The sequence below is a fragment of the Leopardus geoffroyi genome, chromosome C2 (genome assembly GCF_018350155.1).
Source record: "Leopardus geoffroyi isolate Oge1 chromosome C2, O.geoffroyi_Oge1_pat1.0, whole genome shotgun sequence".
NCBI lineage: Eukaryota > Metazoa > Chordata > Mammalia > Carnivora > Felidae > Leopardus > Leopardus geoffroyi.
In genome coordinates this window covers 125056885-125082715 of record NC_059333.1, presented here as the reverse complement: position 1 = coordinate 125082715, position 25831 = coordinate 125056885, and the positions used below count along the sequence as shown (strand labels likewise).

Below are 25831 nucleotides of genomic sequence, written 5' to 3'. Positions count from 1 at the left end.
TTCTCCACTGAGTTAAGTCCTGTATTAAGAAAAGAAAGGCAGGTCAGGGCACCTGGGTGGCTCCATTGGTTAAGCAGCTGACTTCAGCTCAGGTCATGATCTCATGGTTTGTGAGTTCAAGCCCCGCATCAGACTCTGTGCTGACAGCTCAGAGCCTGGAGCCTGCTTTGGATTCTGTGTCTCCCTCACCCTCTCCCCCTCCCCCACTCACTGTCTGTCTCTCAAAACTGAATAAATGTTAAAAGAAAAGAAAGGCTTAAAACATTCCTTTTAAATATTAATTAGTCTGACATTTAAAAAGATGCCTGCCCCATGTTTTGGGAGTTTTAATCAAAGGCTGGTTATATTTACGCTTGAGTATAATTCTGACCCCTTCTGAGGCTAGATTCCTCTGGGGTGGATTGCAGCCCTGGGATGGTCAGGACTTTCCTCGGGCACCCAGAGTCCTGACCTCCTGCTTCCCTGGAGGCCATACCATCCTGGGGGGCGCAGTGCTAAGCCTGGGAAGCCTTCCAAGGGCTCTGAATTCTGGGGTTTGCTCTTCTTCCAAATTCAAAAAGAGCAAAAACATGGCAGCTTGATGAGGAGGAGGAGGGGGAGAATTATGAGGGCAGTAATGATCTGTACTGAGCAATTACTATGTGGAAACTTCATGCCAAGCACGTTGCATACGCTCTGTTTTAATGCAACAGTACTGTGCTAGCTACTGTTGTTATCTCCCTAAAAATAAAGCACAGCAAGATTCACACAGCTAGCAATGGCTTGAACTCCCCTTTGTCTCCTGGATTCTCTGTTAGTCTGATTGGGTGGGAAAATCCTCTCCCACCTCACAAGCTGATCCCTGGGCCTCTGGGAATGGACATTGAAATCCTGGGAAGAGGGGAATGTGGCCTGGATTATCAGGATCAACAGACGTATTCTCCTGTCCTGCTTACGACTTGCCTAAGGCCCTTCAGAGGGCCAACTGTTCTTCCCAGGCTTGCTCAAAAAGCCTTCTCTGGTTGCCACACAGGATTCTCAGAGGCTTCTGCTTACTTACAGACTTGTTTCTTGCTCGCTTTCAAGGGACCTCATTGCCCTGGTTCTCCCAGAATCTAAGACACAGGAGACAGCTGACCTCAGGGGCCAGCAACTGGGGTCCCCAGTGTCTAGGACTACTAGGCTTTGGAGCAAGCCTGTTCTGGGTTCTTTCCCACAGGTCCTATGGGACCCTGACCTCACCTGTCATTGTTACAGCCCAGTTCTGGGAACATCTCCTCGCTGCCCGGTGCCCACCTCTCCCGGCTCTCCAGCCTTCTCTCCTGGTCCTTGACTTTGGCCCCCCCTCACCCTGGCTTTCAACTACAGGACTCACCATATCCCAGTTCTCAGGTTTCATGAATCAGGAAGAACCAAGCCTTGGGCAGAGCCTTGAGGTTTTGTATGTATGTATGTGTGTATGTACATCTGTATGTACTTATGATTTTATTGTGGTGAAATATACATAAATCTTAACATTGTAACTGTTTTTAAGTGTATAGGTCTGTGGCCTTAAGTCCGTGCATGTTATTGTGCAGCCGTCGCCTGCCACCATCCCTCCACAGACTTACTCATGTCCAACTGATACTCTGCACCCAGCAAACAATAACTCCTACTCCCCTTCCCCCGGCCCCTGGAAGCACTGTTCTACATCCTGTCTCTTTGAATTTGACTACTCTGAGTACCTCATATATGTATGTGGACTCATACAGCATTGGTTCCTTTGTGACTGGCTTATTTAACTTAGCGCAATGTCTTCAAGGTCCATCCACCTATGTTGTAACATGTGTCAGGATTTCATCTCTTTTAAGACTGAATGATATCCCACCATATGTATATACCACATTCTGTTTACCCATTTGTGCAGCAGGGGACCCTGGGACTCTTTCCACTTCATGGCTCTTGTGAATAATGCTGCTGTGCACACGAGCATACAGATATCTGTTCCAGTCCGTGCTTCCAGTTGTTTTGTCTTGGAGTTCTTGTGAGCCTATTTTTTTCTGTTAGGCTAGGGCTGGCAGGCTCCTGAACTCTATGGTATCACCCCCCTCACTATATACCTAAGGAAACTGGTGCAGATGGAGAAGTGACTTGCCTAAGTCAAGCTAGAGGCAGAGCAGGCCCAGGGCGTCATAACTCTGCCGAGCACATCCCCCTTCTTGTCCTGTTTGCGCCTAAACCTTGGCCCTGCAGGGAAGGGTATTGACCGCATCCTCCGCAATCCTCCCTACAACGGGGATGGGTGTCGCTGGGCTTCTTACCTGTATGGTTCCCAGTCCCACCCTCTTCCCAGCCTTGCATCCTTCTTCCACCAATGGAAAACAGCAGTGGCCCTAACTCTCCCAACACCTCTTCCCACTATGGGCTCCTGGGCCCAGCTCTGCAGCCGCCCTGGTCCCCTGTGTCCCCATTGACAGCGTGGTCTTTGCAGAGTGAAAGCTCCAGCCCTTCTCCTGCACCCTCAGAAGCTGGGATGTTTCCACCCTGGCTTCTGCCCAAACCTCAGACACAAGTGCTGTTGTCTTCTCGGAGCAGCCTGGACCTGGCTTTTCCCTGAACGCTTGAATCCACATTCTTTCTGGGGAGGAGGAGGGAAGGAGGACATTGGAAGGGCAGCGAGAGGAAAAGGAACATTTATTGAGTGTATTTTTCTGAGCTAGAGCTTCAGAGTAAGCACTGCCCCGTGGCCTCCAACTAAAAGTGGGGTACAGCCAGAGCTGGCCTGTCGTTCCACCTTTCCACCCATCCTCCTCTTTTCCTGCTGGCAGTGATGTGGGAGGAATTTCCCTCTTTTTCTTTATGAGGGAACATGGCCTCAGATTATGAAATCCAGCCCTGCAGGCCTCTGCCTGACTCTTTATTCTGGTTCCGCCAGCCATCACTGCTTGAATGCTTCCAGTAACGTGGGGCTTACTGATCTCCAAGGAGCTCAGGGCAGTGCCTCCTGGTGCACTGAAGCCAAACCCTCTTTCACAGTGGCTCCTTCTGCTTCACTGCAGTGGGAGCAGTTACTCCTGACCAGACTTTTCTGGAAGGCCAGAGCCTGTGTTAAGGACTTTGCAGGGATTGTTTTATTTCATCCTCGCAACAGTTCTGCTAAATTGAGGTTAATGTCTCCACCATGCCGGTGAGCACAGCTGCTCCTTAGCCAGTACCCACCGGTACTGCCATACTAGTTGATAAAGTAGTGAAATACTTCCATAACATTGGGAAATTGCTGCTGTTGCTGTCCTGTGTCCCTGGGGACCCAGACCTCCTGCTCCAGCGCCTGTCCAGCCGTCCTCCGATCGGTCAGGCCCCTGCAGGCGGAGGGAACCAAGAGTCAGAGAGGGGAAATAACATGTCCAAGGTCACACAGCTCATTAGAGGCCCATTCCTCTGACCCCGAAGCAAAAGACCTTACTCTTGCTCTGTGTCAGCTTAGCCTACTAGCCGACCTGGGAGCTGAGGTTCACCCCATCAGGCAGTGACCTCGAGTCAGCTCAACAAGGCTGTGTGATGACAGTGTGTACGCAATGTATGCCCCTCCCCCTTCAAAGTCACAGCAGAGCCAGGATTCAGTCCTGGGGTTTGTACCCTAAACCTCAGGTGGGTTTCCTCTTACATTGTTGACAGATCCTATAACCCTGCAGTTAATTTACGCTTTTGCCCTGATTTCAGAACTTCATGTTGATTGCTCTTAAAAGTCACGTGACGATTTTGGACTAGGGCACCGCTGAAGGCGATAGTGAGAAGGAGTTAGCTTAGCTTCCTGTTGTATTTTGGAGAAGGAAACAACAGCATTTGTAGATGGAGTATATGGCATGGGGTGGCGGTAGAGAGAGAAAGCCTTTGGCCTGCACGCTGGTAGAATGGTTAGGTTTATCAAGATTAGGAATACTGATGAAAAGCAAGTTTGGGGGGAAATCAAGAGTTTAATTTTGGACATGTTAAATCTGAGATGCTTTTCTCATATACAGATAGAAGTCATGCAGGCAGCCGAATGTCTGAATCTAGAGTAAGGGGAGATGTATAGGCTGGAGATGGAGATTTTGGAGTAGACATGTAAAGCCATGAGATGAGAGGTGGCCAACGAAGTGAATTGGGGGACTGAGTGTGGGGACCCACCAGCATTTAGAGGGTAGAGAGATAAAGGGACAGAACAGGACCAGTCACTGCAGTAGGAGAAGAACCAGAGAGAGCGATGTCCCAAGGCTCTTCAGAAAGGAGGGAACCATCAACTACTGGCCTGAGTGCACCAGCCAGATTAATATCAGATGTCAGCAGGTGGCCCAGTGGGTTGAGGACTGAGAAGTGCCAATTGGATTCAGTGACATGAAAGTCATTGGTGACTTGATTAGATCAATTTTGATAGAGTGGTCAGGAATGAAAGTCTGATCATAGTGGATTCAAGAGAGAGTGGAGGAGAGGATGAGCAGGCAATGAGAACAGAGAAGTCAAGGGGTGTGGCTGTAAAGAGGAACAGAGAAATGGACAGCAGCCGGAAGGAGATGTGAGGTCAAGGGGCAGGGTTTTTACTTGTAATTTTTTTGACTTTAATTTTTTTTTTAAGGTGAGAGAAATTATAGTATGTTTACATTGTGGTGGAAATGAACCACTAGAGAAAGAAATGGATGATGCAGGAGACAACAATAGCAGCAGTGCCCTTGTATAGGTGGAAGAGGACAGGATCCAGTGTCCAGTTGGAGGGGATGGGCTTGGACAGGAGCAGGGCCAGGTCATCCCCGTAGGAAGAAGACAGTGGGAGTGTGTGTTTCAGAGAAAAAGAGAGGGGGTCCCTCATACATTTTTTAATTGAGATGTAACTCCATGGAAAACTCCCTCCTTTAAATAGTATAGATATACAGTTGTGTAGTCACAACTGCTGACTGATTCACAAATCAGCAATCACTTGGATCACCACTGATTGTTCAACATTTCCACCACCTCCCCCTAGAAAGCTCACTCCATTAAGCAGTCATTCCCCATTCTCCCCCACCACCTTCCCCAGTCCCTGAAACCACTGACGGACTTTCTGTCTTTACAGATCAGCCTATGCTGGACATTTCATATAAATGGCACCATACTCTAAGTAGCCTTTCACTTAGAAAGTCACTAGGCTCTTTCACTCAACGTGCTGTTTTTAAGGTGCATCCTGTTGGAGCTTGTATCAGAATTTCGTTCCTTTTTATGTGCGAATAGTATTCTAGTGTATGGATATGCATCACATTTTCTTTATCCACTGATCCATTGCTGGCCATTCGGGTTGTCTCCACTCTGGGGCTTCAATGGATAGTGCTGCTTCAGACATTCGTGTGCGAGTTTTTGTGTAGATATGTTTTCACTTCTCTCGGGTGTGTCCCTGGCATGGACTGGCTGGGTCCTATGGTAACTCCATGTTTCACTTTTCAAGGAAATGCTAAACCATTTTCTGCAGTGGCTGCGTTTGCCTCCCCCGCAGTGTGCGAGGCTTCCTCGGTCTGTGAGGTGGGTTGATTTGGAAGCTTGTGGAATTTAGCTGTTGATCTCTGTTTCACACCTGTTTCACTCAGCTGGGGGTGGAGATTGGAGGAGAGGAGGCCGTGGGAAGCTGTGGCCCAGGAGTAGGAGAAGACTGGATGGGGACGTGTTTAGATTTGTTGGGTGCTTTAAGGGCCCCGGAAGTCAGTGCTAGGACTTTAAAGGGAGCAAGGAGCACGGCTCTGAGTTCTCTCCTCCCAGCTATGCGTGGCCACCCAGGGGCAGGTGTGAGGTAGGTGGAAGGTTGGGGGTAAGCAGGTGGGATGGGTGTCTTCTGTCTCGGCAGACCTCGGTGCTCTGTCCTCGCCCCCTCCGTGTAGACCTGTGCCTCTTCACAGGCCCTGCGGACACTGCTGGCTGCCCAGTCAAGGACAGGCTGGTGCCAGCAGCAGAGTAAGGCTTGGCTCCAGATAGTCTGGTGTTCAAATCGTGCCTCTCCTGCTCGCCAGCAGTGGGAACCTGGGCAGGTCACCGCCTTGCCCTGCTTCATTTCTTCACCTATAAAATGTTGCCCCTCCCCCCCCCCCAATTGGTTGTGAGTGGTTGTGAGGAAGAAATGGGGTTGTAGGCCAACGTTTTGCCTCCCTGTTCCTCTCCATTACCAGCACCCCCCTGCCCTGCCACCATCTGTCCCTGGGATGATCCTGGTTACACAGCTGAGACCCACCCCCCTGCTGCCCTCTTCTTTCCCTGAGAGAGGTATTTGTTTGGGGTAGAGGTGTTCCCGGCTCTTCTAAGAATTCCACAAAACCATAGACCATCTCCCTGAGAGAATGTGCACCCACACATGCAATATGTTCTCCAGGTCAGGGAATTTAGGGACCCCATGAAAATGTATTCCAGGGCTTCTTCCCGTTCCCCCAGCTGCCATAGTGTGGCCTCGCGAGCAGTTGTCCCCTAAGGCTGGTGGCCAGCACTTCTGTCCTGTCATCCTGAAGTCAGTGAGTTGAGGTTGGGGCCACTGCCAGAGGGAAGCTTCCGCATCGCCAGGGAGCCAGCCATATGTGCTGCAGGATCTTGCCCCCTCCCCCTTAGAGAGGCCCAAGTGGCCTGGCTTTCCACACCCTGCCAGCACTTTAGAGAAGAAAGCAGCCCTTTTTCTGGGAACAGTGCATGGTGGATGGGTCCAGCCCTTCTGCCCGACACTCAGCCCATTCCATACATACCCTTACCCAGAAAGGGGAATACAAGTAACAAAGAGCCCTCATCCCTACTGATGCTCAACTAGGTGGCATGTATTTATTGGAGTCTTCTCCTGGGAAGGGCACAGGCTTCCCCACCTGACTCCCATGCGAAATGGGCGTGATCACTCCTGCCTCCCACTACGGGTCTGTGGATTAGAGAAAGGTAGAAAACAGCAGGCATGGTCCTTGGAGGCGTATTATCTCTAGAAATCATCATCTCTGTTGTTTTATATTCCAGAACCCTTACTTCACCATGAAGGGTGTGTTACACAAGTTAAAAAGTCACTTCTTAGTGATTTCCCTTAAAGCTGGCCCGGGCTGATCGAACACAGTAACTGCATTTCCTATGGCATGCATGTGATCTGTCTAGTCATTCTGTAAGTATTTTTTTGGACCTGCATTGGGTGCTGAAGCTTTTGAGACACCCAGGGAAATGAAAGCCAGGCTCCCCTCCCACTTGCCCTCTGGAGTTCCCCCCCCCCCGCCCCCGCCGTGGTGGGGAGCTGAGCCAGGCCTGGAGGCACTGACTAGGAGAGACCCACAGAACCCATAACCCAACAGGAAGGGTTCAAAGACACAGGTCAGAGGCTTGGGCTCTCAGGAGAGGAGGCAGACTGCAGCCACGCGGCAGGATGGCTAGGGTAGCTGGCAGAGAGGGTATTCTGGTTCATTTGTGCAAAGCCTTGTGCAAAGGCTTGTAATTGAGACACAACCCAGCGGGTTCTGGGTGGCCAGACCTGCACCCTCTGGTTGAAGATAAAAGACTGGATGAGTAGGGACAGCTGGGTCTTGGGGAAGTTGGAGTGGCCTCCTTCCCAGTATGCAGCCTTGAGCAGATCCCTTTAACATTCTGGGCCTCAGCGTCTGCATTTGTACTAGGCCATGAAGAGGACCCAGAGGGCGTGTGTGCCAGCAAAGTGCCTTCTGCCAGTAGGAACATGGTGGGAAGGACTCTTGTCAGCCAAAGAGCTCAGACTGTACCCTGGGCTGCCGCCAAGGTCAGAGCCCTGAGCCCATGGCAGGGTGTGCCTCCCACTGAAAGCCCTGGAGGAGGAAGAAGAGGAAGAAGAGAAGAAGGAAGAGGAAGAGTGGGAGGGAGATGGGGAGGGAGAAGGAGGAAGGCTCAGCTGGGACCCAGGCTGGTGCCCTCACATGCTGACTGCCCACCTGCGGGGGTGGGGGGCCCCATGCCATGCCCACATGTGGGACTTGGATTCTGAAATTCACAAGATCTAAGAGCAGCCCTGGGGTTTCCACTTAAACCCTCCTCAGCCACACTGCTGGCCCCATTATCCTCTGGATGGGAAGGCTGGGGCAAAGCAGACAGAGGTACACAGCGCTGACCCTCTCTGTCTCCAGAATCTTTATCTCTTCTCCCTCCTTCCGCCCTGGGTGCCTGTGTCTCTGTCTCTGTCTCTCTCTCTCACACACACACGCACACACACGCACACACATGCACACACACACACACACACACATTGGCAAAACACCTCTTTTCCCACAGTGACTAATACTTTCTCTCTCTGGAATCCTCCTACCTTCATGACATCAGGCATGGGAAATGCAGGCTGAATAATCATAATTTCTGAAATGCATAGCTGCCCATTATCTTCAGCCTCTTTTGGAGGCAGAGCTACTGACAAGGGGCCTGTGCCCCTTCCAGGTGTATGTGTGTGGAGGGGAGGGATGAAGCCCAAACCAGACCAGGCCCAGCTCAGCCCCCATCTGCTCCTTCCTGGTTGCGTCTGCCCTTCTGGGGCCCTAAGGTTTAGAATTTCCAAGGCGCCCTCCACTCTCCTCTTTCCCCTTGGCCCCCATTCTCTATGTTCTGTGTCTTCAGTGTCTGCCCATTCATTTTTTTCTCTCCACTTCAAACACACCTGCCTTCGCTGACACCCTGGTTGCCTCTGCCCTGGTCCCTCCTTCACCTCTTCACAGCTTCCCTCTCCAGTCCCCTCCCTCTTTGGCTGCCAGACTTACCCTCTCACTACATCTCTCCCCTCTCTGAACCTTCGATAGCTCCCCAGCACCCACTGAGTTCAAACATTTTAGTGTAGGATCCAAGGGCCACAGCCTCTGGTCTCCCCGACCTCTCTCCCATCACAGACCTTTTATGCCTGCACACCAGCCTCCCCATGACTCTTTTCTTCCTAGCCTTCAGGCCGTTGCCCATGCTGATTCTCTGCCTGGAAGGCCTTCCCCAGGCCCTATCTTTTTTATGTCAAATGCTGTTCTTTTAAGGGCAGGATAAGTATCCCTTCTTGGCTAAAACCTTCCATTATCCCTCCAAGCTGAAGGGACCCCCACCCCCGCCCCTTCCCTAGATCTCCAATAGTATGTATCACTTTCTGTCCTGTATTATTTTTCTTCAAGTGTCAGCCCAGCTAGCCTGTAAGTACCTTGATAGTGAGATGCAGCTTTCTTTTTAACCACCTGAAGTACCAAGCAGAGCGGATGGCACTGCGTAGGTGCTCGAGAAGTAATTGGCAAATGGATGACTGACTGAATGCACCTCTTAGAGTCCCATGTGCAGGCTGCTCCTATTCCCCAAAGGTGGAGCAGGCCTGGACGTTACCACACAACCATGTGCCATCCCTGTCCGGTTTGTGATTAGGACTATGCTAGGCTGTTTCCATGAGCTGGAAAGTTCTTTATTTTCTGGGCTCTGGAACAGTTTGTCCCTAATAAAAAGAGCTTTGTGCCATTCATGGGGGAGATTTGTCTCTTTAATTTCATGGATAATTATTGGCCTATTCAGATTTTATATATTTTCTTGAGCCAGTTTTTTTCATTTATATTTTCCTTAAATTGTCCATTTCATCAAGAATTGAAAATTTAGGGGCGCCTGGGTGGCGCAGTCGGTTAAGCGTCCGACTTCAGCCAGGTCACGATCTCGCGGTCCGTGAGTTCGGGCCCCGCGTCGGGCTCTGGGCTGATGGCTCAGAGCCTGGAGCCTGTTTCTGATTCTGTGTCTCCCTCTCTCTCTGCCCCTCTCCCGTTCATGCTCTGTCTCTCTCTGTCCCAAAAATAAATAAACATTGAAAAAAAAATTTTTTTTTAAATAAAAAAAAGAATTGAAAATTTATTGCTATAAAACTGCATATAGTTTTCTTTCATAATTAAATATATATCTAGATCCATAGTCATAGGCCTTTCCTCAATCCAAAGGCTTATTAGTCTTTTTTCTTTTCTTTTTTCTTTTTTTTGTCTGATAAGAATTGCTAAAGGCTTTTTTTCTTTAATTGGTCTTTTCAAAGAATCAGATTTTGATTTTTAGATATCTACTACTTTTACTTCCTCTCATTTTCTTAATTTCTACTTTCATTGATGATTTCTTCTCTCTTTGGTTTTATTTTTCTTTTCCTAGCCCCTTCATTTAAATGCTTAGTTAATTTTCAGTCTCTTGTTTTTGGAAGTGCATTTAAAGCTGTAATTTTCCTCTGAGTACCACTTTGGCCTCAAACCAGGGGTTTTATTGTTGTTTATTGTCATTCAATTCTAAATCGTTTGTAACTTCTACTTTGCTTTTCTCTTTAACTAGAGCATTTTTGAGCAGTATCACTCTTTAAACTTTGAAGTGGATAGTTTCTTTTACATATGTGTTGCTGTTAATTTCTGATAGTTTTGCATATAGGCAAAAAGATAGCTGCATATGACATCTGCTTTCAGAAATCTGTTGAAATTTTTATTGATGGCTTAATATATGGCCAATTTTTGTGACAATTTCCTGTGTTTGAAAGTGCTTATTTACTGTTTGAGTGTAAAGTTTGTTCTTTCAGATGATGTTTTTAAATTTGGCATTATTGAGATCATTACTTTTGAGGGGCCAGGTGATCTGTCTCTAAGACAGGCCTGTTCAGTTCTTTTTTTTCCAGATTTTTATTTAAATTCTAGTTAGTTAACATATCGTGTCATATTGGCTTCAAGAGTAGAATTTAGTGATTCGTCACTTACGTACAACACCCAGTGCTCATCCCAACAAGTGCCTACTTAGTGCCCGTCACCCATCTAGCCCATCCCCCACCCCACTCCCCTCCAGCAACTCTGAATTTGTTCTCTGTATTTAAGAGTCTCTTATGGTTTGCCTCCCTCTGTTTTTCTTATTTTTCCTTCCCTTCCCCTATGTTCATCTGTTGAGTTTCTCAAATTCCACATATGAGTGAAATCGTATGGTGTTTGTCTTTCTCTGATTTATTTCACTTGGCGTAATACACTCTAGCTCCATCCACGTTGTTGGAAATGGCAAGATTTCATTCTTTTTAGGCTGAGTAATATTCCATCGTATATATATACACACCACATCTTCTTTATCCATTCATCAATCGAAGGACATTTGGGCCCTTTCCATAATTTGGCTATTATTGATATTGCTACTATAAACATCAGGGTGCATGTACCCCTTTGAATCTGTATTTTTGTATCTTTTGGGTAAATACTTAGTGGTGCAATTGCTAGGTCTTAGGGTAGTTCTTTTTTTTTTTTAAGTTTGTTTATTTATTTTGAGAGAGAGAGTGAGAGGGAGGGAGAATGCATGGGAGAGATGGAGAGAGAGAAGAGAGAGAGAATCCCAAGCAGGCTCTGCACTGTCAGCATGAAGCCCAGTGTGGGGCTCGATCTCAAAAACCATAAGATCATGACCTGGGCTGAAATCAAGAGTAGGACGCTTAATCCAATGAGACACACAGACGCCCCTTTAGTTCTATTTTTAACTTTTTGAGGAAGCTCCATACTGTTTTCCAGAGTGGCTGCACCGGTTCATTCCCACCAACAGTGCAAGAGGGTTCCCCTTTCTCTGCATCCTCGCCAACACCTGTTGTTTCTCGTGTTGTTAATTTTAGCCATTCTGACAGGTGTGAGGTGGTATTTCATGGTGGTTTTGATTTGTATTTCCCTGATGATGAGTGATGTGGAGCATCTTTTCATGTGCCCATTGAGGCCTGTTCAGTTCTCTCACAATGATCATGAGATTTGCCAATACCTACTGTATTTAAAAATCAGGTTTTTGTACATATGTATCTTAGGCAACATTCTTATGTGCTTATGATTCATGACTTTGGCACTCCTTGATGCTTGTACTTTTTCCCATTATAAATACCCTGATTTGTCCTGTCCAGTGCGTTGGCCTTGAATCCTGTTTTGTGGATGCATGGGGCTGGCATATCCTTTTTTATCCCTTCATTTTTCATCCTTCCTGTGTCATTTTGGTTTATATGTGTCTTTTGCAGTACCAGACAAGTGGATTTTGTATTGGGTGTCTGCCTTAATAGGTGGGTTTAATCCATTTGCATTTACTATTGTTAGGCATAGTTAGAATTACGTCTGCCATCTTCTTTCATGTCTCCTTTTTTAGCTTTCATATTTTTGTGTAGTTTATTCTTGCCTTTTGTTGGATTGGTCCCATTTACTTTGTTCTGTTGGGTTTTTTTTCTTCTGATGATTAGGAACTTTTGAGTTTTATGTCTAGTGGTTATTCTATGTACAGACATGTGTTGGTGTGTGTGTGTGATTATATTTTTCTGTTAACATCTGGATGTAATTATTATCTTTAGTCTATTCCCAAATGAGGCAAGAAATTTAGTAGTAGCTTACTTTTCCCCAGCCCCGCCCCTCACAGATGGATCATCATAGATTTTAGTTCTAAACTGTCATTAATTTACTTCAAATCCTAAAATGATGTTTATTTAAACTTAACTCTTATGTTTTGCTGTATTCCTTGCTTATCATTATTTATATTCTTTCATGGACCTATTTTTCACTTTGCTGAAGTATTTCCTCCAAGAATTCTGTTAGAAAGCATGGATATAATATTACTTCTACGGCAATCAGTGTGTGAAACGACCATTTTTCCTTTCCAGAGGGTCCATTTCGATTTTCAGCTCCCTATTAAATTGGGGTTTCAAAATTCTGAACATATTTTTTCACTTATCCTAGATCTCTAGTTTTTTTTTGTTTTTTTTTTTAATGTTTATTCATTTTGAGGGAGAGAGAGACAAAGTGGGAGCAGGGGAGGAGCAGAGAGAGAGGGAGACAAAGAATCTGAAGAAGGTTCCAGGCTCCACGTTGTCAGCACAGAGCCCGATGCAGGGCTGGAACCCACAAACCACGAGATCATGACCTGAGCCAAAGTTGGATGCTTAACCGACTGAGCCACCAAGGCACCCCTAGATCTCTAGTTTTTGTTTTGGATAATACACACCTTCAAAATCTGTGAATACATTAATTACATACCAACTGAATGTTGGGCCTTCCCATCCCTTCAGCCAAACCTGTGACATTTTCATCTGTTTTGCTGATGGGATTTATTTAGTGTCCTCGATCCCTACCCAAAATTACACCAACTCCCATCAATTACCTTCAGCTGGCTATATTGATCTTCACAGTATGTACTCATCCCCACCAGATGTTATATTACCCATTCAGTTGTTTGCCAGTCTCCCCACTAGATTATGAGTCCCAGGAGAGCAAAGATTTTGCCTCATTGATGTTGCATCTACAGTGCCTACAACACTGCCTGGCACATCGTAGGCTTTGCAATATTTCTTCAGTGAATGAATGAACAAAATTGAGTAGACTTCACATTCATTTACTCATTCAGCTACTATTTGAGTTCTGTTTGTGCCAGGTTCCGAATAGACCAGGCCCCTGCCTCTGGGAGGTGACAGTCCAGGTGGGGCCTATGAAATGGGCAGCAAGAACAGTATGCCATGAAGGGGCTATACAGGAGTGGGGAGAGTCCCGGAGGCTCAGGCACGAGAATGCAGTGAGTCAGAGTCAGCTGGCCAAGGCAAGGGGAGCAAGAGAGGAGGGATGGTTGGGGGATGGCACCCCAGGTGAGGAAGACAAGCTCGAAACAGACACTCCTTCAGAGCTTCTTTGTGGCAGGCGTTGCTCCAAGGGTCTAAATATTTTAACTTAAAACAACCCTTAGCATCCCCATTTGAGGAAACGAAGGCTCAGAGAAGTGAGCTTGCCCTGAATCACACTCTAGGAATGAAGAATCAGACTCAGCCCAGAATCTGGCTCCAAAATCTATAACTACCTACTCCACTGCCTCCAGGGAGAGGGCAGGTGGGTCTGAGAGTAGAGTGAGCTAGGAAATGGGAGAGGCCAGATGGTGAGCAGAGACTTGTGGGATGCTGAGGGGCTTCAGGAGGCCTAAGGGGGTCAGGCCTGTGCATCTCAGAGGAGAACCCCCAGCTGTGGCTGTCACCCCTCTGAAACAGCCTGGGGGTGCACATTTAACTCAGCAGCAAGGAAGCTGGAGGGGAATCGGCTTGAGAAGTCCATAGGGTGGAGGGAAGGAGAGGGGATGGATGGGCTGGGGAGAGACCCTCTGCCAAGATGGTGCCCTGCTCCGTCTCCCCAGCCATTCTTGTTTCCTTCCCCAGCTTCCCTTCCCATCACCCCTGTGACAGCCCCATCCTAGGGGCAAGTGATCCTGGCTCTCAGAGGCCTCTCCTTCCCCATGGCCTGCCTGCTGTCTGTCCACACCGGAACTGAGGACCCTTCCTGACCTGGGATGGCCTCTTCAGGGCTTCCCCAGCGCATGTCCTGGGCTCTCCTCCCAAGGAGCTACAAGGTGGAAGCGTTGTGTCTATCTTACAAAAGAGGAAAGGGGGTTCAGAGAGTCAGGAAACTTCCCCAGGAATCAGTTTGTAAGGGCTGCAGCAGGATCCAAGCCCAGGTGTGGGGACCCCAGAGGGGTTGTGTAGCAGAGTTGATCATGGACTTTGTGAGGTTTTTCTGTAGACAGACTGCTAAGGCCCAGGGAGCACAGTAGGTTGGAATCAGCAGGTCCACAAATGAGTCTCTTAGAGCCTCATACTTTTAAGTGTCTGAGGCCCTGCTGGGTCCCTTACACCTCAGCCCAGGGAGCTCATGCAGCCTCTCGTGGGGACAGCTTGTCTGGAGCCACCCTGGGGATGGCAGTGGCAGCATGGGGGTCTGCAGGCCAGGAGGGCTCCACAGTGGGAGGTGACAGCCTCTGAGTGGCCTCATCCCACTCCAGTTCTGGACACAGCCGGGCAGGAGGAGTTCAGCGCCATGCGGGAGCAGTACATGCGCACAGGGGACGGCTTCCTCATCGTCTACTCGGTGACAGACAAGGCCAGCTTCGAGCACGTGGACCGCTTCCACCAGCTCATCCTGCGCGTCAAGGACAGGTAAGGGCAGCTGGGCCAGGACCTCCCAGCCTCTGGCTCAGAGCAGGCTCTGTCTGTCTCAGTCTCTCTCACTGAGGCACAGAGGGGCAGAGGTGAATTCAGACATTGGTCCCTTGGGCTCCTACCCCAGTTCTTTCCATGGGGCCAAACTGCTTTCAAGCCTTAAGTCAGCCCCTTCCCATCTCTCCTAAACTGTCCCCACTGATGCCCCCAATTTAACCAAATTTTATCATGTTCAAAGAAAAAGTGAATTTTCTCTCCGGTATGCATTGTAATTGGCTAAATCACATTTGACTGTGGGATTTACAAGCACCTAATTAAAGGCTGGTTTTTTCCTTAGCATTATATGGAGTAATTAAATAATTTGTAGTTTCTTTTCAGCCTAACTGGTGTTTTCAGTTAATTGGCTCTTAAAGAGGCAATGCAAAGAGAGTAAAAGGACAAATGAATAGGAAATGAGCAAGCTTTGAACAAATCTCAGTAAATTCAGAAAAGTCTAGTTCACACCAACTCCAAAGGCAAAGTATTAGTAACTTTTCCAGGGAAAGGGATACACACTCACACACACTCACACATACACATAAAGCTCTGAGACGTAAATGTGGGTTAAGCTCCTGACTGTAGGAATTTCAAAAGAGAAAACATAAATGACTCTGATATGGGAAAATATTCAGCCTTTTGGCTAACCCAAGAAATGCAAGAAAAATAATAAAGTAGTATTTTTTACCTGTGAAATTCTAAATTTTTAAAAATGAAAATGCCCAATGATGTTGAAAATGCTGTAAGACTGACATTTCTTTCACCTTCAGGTGGCAATATGGCCACATACGTCAATGAGGATCTTTATTTATTATTTTTTTAAATGTTTATTTATTTTTGAGAGAGAGAGAGAGACAGAGAGTGGAGGGGTGGGGGCAGAGAGAGAGAAGGAGACACAGAATCTGAAGGAGGCTCCAGGCTCTGAGCAGTCAGCACAGAGCCCGACAACAGGGCTCGAACTCACAGACCGCGAGATCATGACCTGAGCCAAAGTCAGACGCTCAACCGACTGAGCCATCCAGGCGCCCCAAGTCAATGAAAATCTTTAAGGCAGACATGCCTTGTGATCCCACTCTTCCTCTCCTGGGAGCCATCTTGATTTTGTAGCTGCCATTTATTGAATGCCAGCTGTGTACCAGACGCTGGCCCTGGTGCTCTTCCCGAGCCACTGCTGATGGCCACAGCTGCCCTGGATGGCTGGTGCATCAGCGTGGCCAGGAGATGGAAGGGAGCAGGTCTGGGTAGCCAGCCCTCCCCCGCACAGCAGTCTGTCAGGGCCCTCACTGATGGTGTTGAGCCAGGAGCTTCCCAGGAAAACCCTTTTCCTCTCCCTGCAGCAAGCCTCCAAACCAGCAGTCCTGAGCCTCCCTTCCCCTGCCTAGAGACGTGGAGAGAAGGACTCTTGAGTCGGCCCCAGGGCAACCAGGGAGGCAAGATGGGCTGCACTGTGCCTGAGGTGCAGCTGTGTTCCCATCACCAGGTGTGAGAGCCATGAAACTTCATGAGCTGCTGTTCCTTTATTTCCCAGAGAGTCATTTCCGATGATCCTCGTGGCCAACAAGGTCGATCTGATGCATTTGAGGAAAATCACCAGGGAACAAGGAAAAGAAATGGCAACCAAACACAATGTAGGTTGTGTGTGTGTGTGTGTGTGTGTGTGTGTGTGTGTGTGTGTGTATGCGTGTATGTGTGTGTTGGATGGTCAGGGATGTATACAAGTCCATGCCCATCACCCCTGTGGTACCTCGGGGCTCCTGGGTAGTGGGTAGAGGGCATATGTGATAAGGGATATGTTGTGAAACAAAATAGCAGACCAGAGAGAAAGCACTCTCTTCAGTCATAAGGGACTCTGATGCGGGGACCAAGGGCCTTCACAGTGGCCTGTGAGCTGTGGCGTTCAGGCCACCTCCTGGCCTTCAACACAGCAGATTCATCGTTGGGCTGTGCAGGGATTGGCTTCTGTCCTGTTCTCTGAGCCAGCCGCCTGATTATGCTCAGAATCATTAGACGAGCTGCAGTTCACCGAGCCCCGTTCTATGACAGGTATTATGCCGGGAGAGCATTTAGGCCTCATAGCCGCATGTTGAGGTAGGTATCGTTATGCCCATCTTACAGCTGGTCATGCTGAGGTTTGCCCAGGCCACTCCGTGAATATCAGCAGACATCTTTGTTTTCTTTTTCTCAGTTCATTGTGATGCCCCTTTGCCCTCTGGATGTGCTGGGGAGGGGTCACTGGGCTTCTTCCCACCCCTCCCCCCCACAGGCACAGCCCAGGCTCCTGGCCTCCTTGGTCAGTTACATAGAAGTCCACTCTGCCTGCTGGGAGGTCTGCTGCAAGGTTGCCCCTTCCCCCTGCCTGGTGGGCCCAGCTGTGTGAGTAGAGGAAGGGGGCTCACTGCAAGTTACTTCTGCTTGTCTGTGCCTTCTGTGTTCATTCACATGTTCACTTAACTGTACTCTAGGCGCTGGGAAACAAAACCCCTTGCTTTATGGTTCTTACGTCTAGTGACAAGAGAAGATAATAAACAAAGCAAATTACAGTGTGTTGGAAGGTGACATGTACTATGGAAAAAAGTAAATCAGGGAAGGGGGTCAGGAATGTGAGGTGGAGGAGGATGCTTTTCCAAATAGGGTAGTCAGGGAAAGCCTTGCTAGGGAGGGTGCATTTCAGCAAGGACTTACAGGAGGTGGGGGGGTAAGCCCCACAGACCTCTGGGGAAAGAACGTTCCAGCTGAGGGAATAATCAATGCAAAGGCCCTGAGGTGGGAGTTTGAGGATCGGCAAGGCCAGCTGGAGCAGGAGTGGGAGGGGTGGGTAGCGGGAGGTCAGGTCAGAGAAGGGGTTTAAGGCTTTATGGGCTTTTACTCAGAGGGAGACGGGAAACCACTGGAGGGCTTTGAGTGATGAGTGATGAGGTCTGGCTTATGGCTGGACAGCTTCTCTCTGGTGGCTGTGTTGAGTAGGGTTGGTAGGGGCCAATCGTGGGAGCAGGGAAACGAGTCAAGAGGCTGCCCCAATAATCCAGGTGCAGGTTAACATGGCCCAGGGTGGGACTCGTGAAAGTAGCAAGGAGGTGGTTGGATTCTGGACATGTCTCTAAGAGAGCCAACAGGGTTTGTGCACAGATTGGATATGGGGTGAGAGAAAAAGAAGGGAATGGCAGGTGACCCTGTGGTTTGGGCATGAGCAACTTTCAAAAGACAGGAGTGAGAGTAGCTGGGCAAAGGAGACGGTAGGATTAAGTGTGTGCAAGACAGGAGCTTGCTTGCATATCTGTGTCATTTACGGAGCTGAGCAGATGATGAGATGGGAATGCCAAGACAGCAGTCAGATAGAGCATCTGGGGTAAATATTGGCAATCGGCAGCATGTAGATGGCATTTGAAGCCATGAACACCAAGGGAGTGGGTGTAGGTAGGGCAAGGGCCCCAAACTGAGGGACCGAGGCTGGGACACTTCAACCAGTGATGTGGGGAAGTGAGGAGGAAGCCATAAAAGGGCCTGAGTGGTCAGTGACACATGAGGGCCGAAGCAGAGCATCATGAGAGCCAAGTGAAGAAGGTGCCTCAAGGAGGAGGGAGTGATCGACCAGGACAGGGCTGCCCTGAAGTCTCCAGAGGAGAGCTGGTTCAGCAGCAGGACATTCTGAACAGACAGGCCTGAGGAGCCGGCTCCGTTTCACAGCCTTGGGCTCCATACACTGGCCTGAGGAGGCTTCCTTAGGGCTTTCACCTTGTGTGCATCCCTCCCAAGCAGCTGGGTGGGTGGGTGCAGAGGGGAGGGTGCTGTGCAGGCAGCAGGAGCTCCATTCTGCAGACAAGCAACGCACCTCCAGAACCGGGTCTCCCCTCTCTCAGCCGTCTTTCTCCTGCAGCCAAGTGACTTATTTGACCAAGTGACTCTGCGAGCTACTCTCGATAACATCCTATTTTAGAGCTCATAAGGCAAGTTCCTCTTTAGCTGGCAAGGCCGGTGCCCCACCCTGTGCAGGAAGATGGCATTTCTTGGCCCTGTGGCTGAGTCAGAGCGTACTACCGTTTATTGCAGGGTTTCCCTTAGTTTGAGTCTCCTTGCTCCTGAAATCCTAGAATTCTAAGCACCCAGAAAATGCACATCAGCCTTTTTTTACTGGTAGAGGCAAGACGCCCAGAAAGAAGGAGGGGGCTGCCTGAGGACCTAGGGGATGCTACAAGTGATGTACTTCTGAGTGGTGCAGGGGAACAGCAGGCAGCAGTGGTCTGGGGCCCCCGGATCCATGGACTTGCTGAGCTGGCAGGGTCACAGGATGTGAAGGGGTCCCAGCTAGGTCCTGGGCCCCGCTACTGGCACCTTCCCGCTTCCCCTCTCAGTGTGCACATAGAAGTGCCTTGTCCTGGCCTCACAGGGTGCCACGGGTCTCTGGCTTCTAGGCGCTAGCAGGGGTGCCTGCCATGCTTGGAAGAGGCTCTGCCAATGACCTCAGCACCCCTACCTGTCGGTGGGAGGCCAGGCAGCAAGTGGAACATGCATCTGTTTCAAACCTTGATTCTCTGCTGGCCTCTGTGTGGCTTTGGGCAAGTGTGTCAGACTCTGAGCTCATTCTCCCGCTGCACAATGCAGATACTTGCTCACTGCAGACGGTTAAGTAGGGGTTCAGTGAGGTCAGGGATGTTGAGACCTGGGGGCAAAACAGCCCACAGTCGTCTCAATCAAACAACCTACAGTGGAGGACAGTTTTCTTTCAGTGTTTTCAGAGGTTCAGAGATTTGTTGGATGACTACTTCTAAAGTCTGAGCAAGCCATGCTTCCTATGCCCTGACCTTGGGGTCTGGGTCAACTACGAGACCTCTGTCTGAAGCCACAGCAATGTGTGAAGATAGTTTAGGGTATGTTCTGGGCAGTCGTTTATAACACACTCTTCCAAAGTAACAGCTTACTCTGTCACCCCCTTATCCAGGCACTTGAACTGTTGATCATTTTTATTTTCTTCACTGGGCTTTTCTTTTTTGAAAGTGTTACAATGAAATGCCTTAGTTTTGTAACCAGGAAAAAGTGATGAAATTTACCACAGTTCTTCAGTCTGGTCACAAGCTGCTTACCTCTCTGGCCTGGGGAAGCCTGTATATTTGGTACAAACCCCACACCCTCTCTACTGATGGAGGAGTGGGCATGAATGCTTCCTGCCTTTGTGGGGTCCCTGCTACAGGAGAAGAGGTGTGCTCAGGACTGTGTCCTGACCTCATGGAACCTTCGTTCCCCTCCATGTACCGGCCCGAGGCTCAGTGTAGACATGGCCCTCAACACCTGTCCTGTGGGGCCACCTCAGCCACATCTCTCCATGTGCTGACTGCCTTTCAGGCGGATGATGATCCCTCAGTGTTAAACGTGCAGGCACAAGCCTTTTGTAAACATGGCTGAGCTCCCAGACTCATAGATGCTGGGGGCGGGGAGGCACAGACTGGCTAGGGGTCACCAGGGTGCAGAGTCCTGCCCATGGCCCAGCTTCGCCTCAGCCTTTCCGGCCACAGTCCCCTCTAGAGAGGGCCCAGGAAGAGGCAGAGGTCCCTTCACAGTGGAGAAATGGGCCTCAGAAAGAAAAAAAGAATGGCATCAGATCCTATTTTAGTTTGATAAATGAAACAGTCTTTAGTCTTCAAGTATATAAAAAGATCACTTCTTTTCTATTTTTGGGGGGCTACTAAAGATCTCTATGACTAGAGAACAAGAGGGAAATGGAAAAGCTGTTGGTAAAATTTTCCAGCCGTAAGGAACAAGAAGCTACCAAAGGGCTTGAGGTTGTTGGAGCTGGGGTTCTGCGGTGGGGGGAGGGTATCTAAAGGCAGGCAGTTCCTCAGGACCTCTGAGATTTTGCGGTTTTAGGGAACAGGGCTTGGTGGACCCCCGAGCCACTTTTACCAAGTCGAGCTTTGCCTTCCAGATTCCGTACATAGAAACCAGTGCCAAGGACCCACCTCTCAACGTCGACAAAGCCTTCCATGACCTGGTGAGGGTAATTAGGTGAGCATGGCACGCCTCCCTAGAAGCGGGGCCTCTGCGGCAGGATGGGCACCCGCAGGGCTGGAGGAACGCAGCACTTGTTCCAAGGCCCAGGATGCACAGTTCTGGGCCTGCTTTGGATTTCTTGTACCTCCATTCATTTCTTTTCCCTGACCTTGCCACCTGCCTTCCCACACCTGCCCTCACTCCTACTACCTGTGGGGGAATCCAGAAGCCTTCCTGCCAGTGGTGCTCACTCAGCCTCCTCTCTGGCCTCCCCTAAGCTCTGCAGCTCAGGCTCCCTGAGGGCAGCTCCCTCCCCCTGTCTGGGGTTCTCCCCACACCACCACACCTGTCAGCACCACAGACAGGTCTGTCTCTTCTTTCCCACCCTGACCCCAGAGCACCCTGGGACATGTCACCTGAACAACCACCGTTCTAATTCCTAGGCTCAAATTTCTAAAGTGAGGCACATGAGCCCCTTTCCGGACTGCACACACTGCCAGTCTGCAAATATTATCGGAAATCCTGGTCCATGGTCTCGCTTGCATTCCTTTGCATGGTCAGGGTCCAAGCCCTAACTACGTTGTGCTTAGAGGACTGAACCAGCCTCCTGGCTGCTCCCCTGTCGCCCATCTGCCCACTTCCGAAATCTGCAACATGCAGAACAGCCTACCCAGTGGCCCTCAAATATCTAGCACATAGCGTGAGGCCATGTGCTGGTGAGCTCAAGCTATGAAATCACACGTGGGGCTCTGACAGAGTACTCCCCACCTGCTACCTCTCAGCACCCCCAGGATACACATCCATGTGCATGCACTCACACACGCACGCCTTTTGTCCTCATTCCCCAGCATGGACTGTGATAGTACAGCCCTTACTTTCTTCACGCTTGAAAAAATTTTCCCATGGGCCTCCAGTTAGGATATGCTGCCACACCATGGGCTGGTGATGTCTTGGTTAGGGACCTGTCGTTCCAAGGTTGCAGACATAGGAATGGTTACCAGAAAACATGTAAAGAGCTTTTGTCCTCAGCTGACCCATCCTTTTTTTAAAAATATGAAACACAAAAATAGAGGCCAATACTGTATAACATATAATGTAGTTTATGATTTAAATAATTGTAGCCACAGCATGATGTCAGGAATTCTCAGCAGTAGGAGGACAGGCTTTGCACTGCCCTCTCTGCCTTCCACTCTCTTTGTCCCAGAGACACTCTCCAGGCCAGGCCCTCCAGCAGCATCCAGAACAGGCCCGCCTGGTGCACAGGAAGGTGGGGCAGGGAGAAGCTAAGCCCATTCTGACTTTGTTTTTCTGCCTTTCACTGTCTCAAAAGGCAACAGATTCCGGAAAAGAGCCAGAAGAAGAAGAAGAAAACCAAATGGCGGGGAGACCGGGCCACCGGCACCCACAAACTGCAGTGCGTGATATTGTGACGGGCCTGAGACCCTGGCCACAGTGACCGTGAACTGGCCGGCCCTCGGGACCCTCCACTGCCTAACCGCACTGAAAACCATTTCTAACCATGACCCTTGGCCCGAGGACCTGGCACGGGAAGGGAGAAAGGGAGGGTGGGCAGGAAGGAGATATGCTCCGGCTTTGCCAAAAGGGCACAGGCTTTCCCGTGGCTCGTAAGAGACCGGGAAGCAACGCTAAACAGAAGCAGCACCCAAGCCCCTCGAGTTGATTCAACCCGGTTCCTCCCCGTCTCTCTCAGTGGCTACGTTGTTTCTTTGAAGTACACAGTATTGATTTGACATTGAAGGGTGTACCTCAGACAAAGTACCAAACAAGCCATGATCAATTCCCCGCCGGCTCCAGCCTCCAACCCAAAGTGTCTGAGCTTGGGTGTCTTTTTTAGATTTTTAAATTATTTTAGTGATTATTATTTTATTAAAGGGGTCTGTGCCCACTGACTGGTGGAGCTTTAAGTCTTCAGCAGGCCTCTCTGAGAACATGTCTGGAATATTGTTGTTGTTGTTGTTGTTGTTTTTAACTGAGTTTTCCCAGCAGTGCCAAAACTCAGCTCAACATGGAAGTGGAGGGACTGAGAGCCTGGAAGTTAACGAGGACTGTGGCTGGAGGCCTCAGGATGAACACCCCACTCGTAGCCTCCAAGCTGGAGAGAAGAGAGATGCATTCACCCAGAAGGTTCTGCTGTGTTTGAGGGTGTAGGTATTAGGAAATGGAATTTTATTTTGCTGAGCGGAGAGGCTGGCACAGGCGTGTCAGTTTTAAGAAGGTTTTTTCTTATCCTTTTTAAATGTATAAATTAAGCTGATTGGCTTTGCAGAGGGGTTCGTTTACTTTTCAGATAGTGCAGATTCCATTCTGTGCTCTGAGGGCTCTCCCGAATCTGTCTCTTCCCGCTTTCTCACGGCCTGTGCTGCCTGGTGCCTCTCGGATACAGACACACTGACATGGGCATGTACGTTTCAACACGTCACAGTGAGCTCATGTGGGAGCCATCCAGAAAACTCGAGTTCGTGCTGAATCTTAACCAAAAACGATCCAATACTGTTATTACTAAAACAGCAGCAAGACCTGAAGCCATTTTCCCTTTCAGTCCACTGACTGACTACTACTTCTTAAAGCCCAGTAAATGAGCAAACCCCTCGAAGCATTTGCAAACTTAAGATTCGCTTGCCTTCCTGGCACACACTTTTCTTAACCTCTCGGATCTTAACTATAACGTATAATTAAAGGAGAAAGGAGGATTGGGGTGATGCCATGGCTCCCATACACCTATGTCTGCAAGGGGACACTCCCCCAGCATCCTGACAATGCCACTTCCCTCTCGGGTGCTTCTGAGTGATTCAAAGGCTGGGTTTTCCCAGCCAGGGTGCTTGGAGAGACAGCAAGAACAGCAGCGCACCGCTGAGAGGAGGTCGAAAGACCAGGTAGCACAGCTAACGACCTTCTTTCCCCTGTGATACAAGTCAGATCACTAGGCAAACTAGAACAGCCCCAGCAGGTGGCCTGGCCACTCTGTGGAGGAAGAAACCCTGGGAAAGTGAGCACCCAACTGGACATGAGACACCTGGATTCTTCTCTGGTTTTCAAAGTGTGCTGAGTTCCTAACTCAGCAAGATCACCAGCCCCAGGGGCCCACCTGAGGCATGATTCTGTGTAGAATGAAATAATTGGGACTTTTGTTAATTAGAAAATCAAACTCCTTTATTTGTCTAAAGGGGCCTTTTTGGCCTGACCCTAAAAGGAAAGATAACAAAGAGCGTTCCAGATGGAGCACTTCAGAGTGTCCCAAGATCCTGTAGTGTGAATGGACATTTTAAACACTAACAGAACAAGGCTCTTTCCAGCCCTTATGCTCCTCTGAGCCGAGTCCGCAGCAGCCCCGTGTGCGGACGAGACGAGGAGGCGGCAGCAAGATGGGGGGAAGAAGTAAGGACGGAGATGCTCCGTGGCGAAGGGGTGGTGGGCAGCGGCCGCTGCTGGAAAACTAGCGGGCACGGACCACCTCTAGCATGCCCCTGCCCCCTGCCCTCTGCGGATCCTGTGACTCCACGGCTGCCCTGAGTGGGGGGTCCCATTGGAAGCTGATCGGCTGACATAGAATGAATTCCTTAGCCACGAAGGTCACCAGACAAAGGGGTTCCATCTGCTTCTGATCCCAGCAGTGCTCCTGCCCACCTGGCCCCATCTTCCAGAACATCCTTCCTGCAGTCAGCCCACAACTCAGCTCCGTTCTTCAAGGGGGAAACTGGTTAAGGAAAGGCCGCCTGCTGCTGAGTCTGGGGTCAGCCTTCATTGTCCGTGACCTCGTGTTGCCCACAGATAAATAACACTTTTAAAAGACAGGTCTGTGTTTTAGAGAACTGTGGGCCCTTATGGCAGTGAGGGCTTCCAGATAGGCCAGAATGGAGTGTACCCTGGGGCATCCCCAGCACAGTACCTCTCCATGGCCACATGGCAGAGTCTGTCGGAACATCAGGTGGCCATGCTACTCTGTGACTGAGGAGCCCATTGGGGCTCATCTTTGGTGAAATTTTCGTGTTTCCGCTGGTTCTCCAGACCACCTGAATAGTGCTACCTTTACATCTGGAATACACCCTTCCTGAACCTCCCCACCCCATGCCTTTGCCCCTGTGTGCTCTCAGATTTCCTCCTAAAATTTTGACAACCCCAATTAGAGGGCTACTTTTCTCTCCAGCAGGTAATCTTAGCCATCTTCCCGACCCCTATAGCCTGGGGCTCTGGCTACTGGCTTCTCCTGTACTTTGCCACACGGGGGTCACTTGGATGGCTTTTCTTAGGACTTGGACCCCACCTCGTGTTGCTTGCTGTGGAGAGTGCCTGGGAGCCGAGTGTGGCCTGTCTCACTTTGCCAAGAGATGTGACCCACGAACACATGGCAGCTCTGACCCAAAGGCCCCTCAGACACGTGACAGTCAATCTGGAGCCACAGACAGAGTCCTTCCATTAGCAGCCCATTGGGTTAGAAATTCCATGTTGGGTTTACTTAGAACAAAAGATACTTGAATTGTTGAGCGCCCATGAGCGCACAGCTTCTGCTACCCAGTATTACCGGATGGCCATTGTTGTGACAGGAGAGTGATGCCTGAGGGTCTTGACGATGCTTGAGCCTTTTATGTAACTTTTTATCAAGTCTTTGTGTAGCTCAACCCATTAATAAAGAAAAGAAGAGCAGTTGTCTTATTTCCTCTTATTCAGATATTCCTGAAGTTTTGCTGAGGACATTATAAGTTGCCTGTGTCTGGCCCAGAGCACATTCTTACAGAGCAAACCTAAACTAAGGAGGAGATCACTGGTGGCCGTGAGGAAGTGTCTCCTTCCTACCTGGAGCCAGAGGATGAGGGCAAGTGAGTGGGGTGATTAGAGACCTAGCCTCTTGATGTCTGGCAGCCTTGGATTCGAGTTCCGCCACTGACCTTTTGTGCCTTTGAGCAAGTTCAATTGCAGTTGAACTTCAGT

At 49.4% G+C, this 25831-nt stretch overlaps 1 protein-coding gene across 8 annotated transcripts in view; it reads left to right on the top strand.

Moving 5' to 3' along the window:
- Positions 1–25546, top strand: part of MRAS (muscle RAS oncogene homolog) — a 55231-nt gene extending 29685 nt beyond the window's left edge. For 6 of the 8 annotated variants that reach the window (XM_045503512.1, XM_045503513.1, XM_045503511.1 and 3 more), the window contains 4 exons: positions 14710–14863; positions 16431–16530; positions 20820–20899; positions 22215–25546. In XM_045503512.1, the coding sequence (XP_045359468.1) occupies positions 14710–14863; positions 16431–16530; positions 20820–20899; positions 22215–22314 (434 nt within the window). In that variant the 3' untranslated portion in view covers positions 22315–25546. Of the gene's footprint in view, positions 1–6939; positions 7079–14089; positions 14281–14709; positions 14864–16430; positions 16531–20819; positions 20900–22214 lie in introns of all 8 variants that reach the window. The other 2 variants (XM_045503519.1, XM_045503518.1) reach the window with 2 other exon arrangements.
- Positions 25547–25831: the final 285 nt, after the last annotated feature.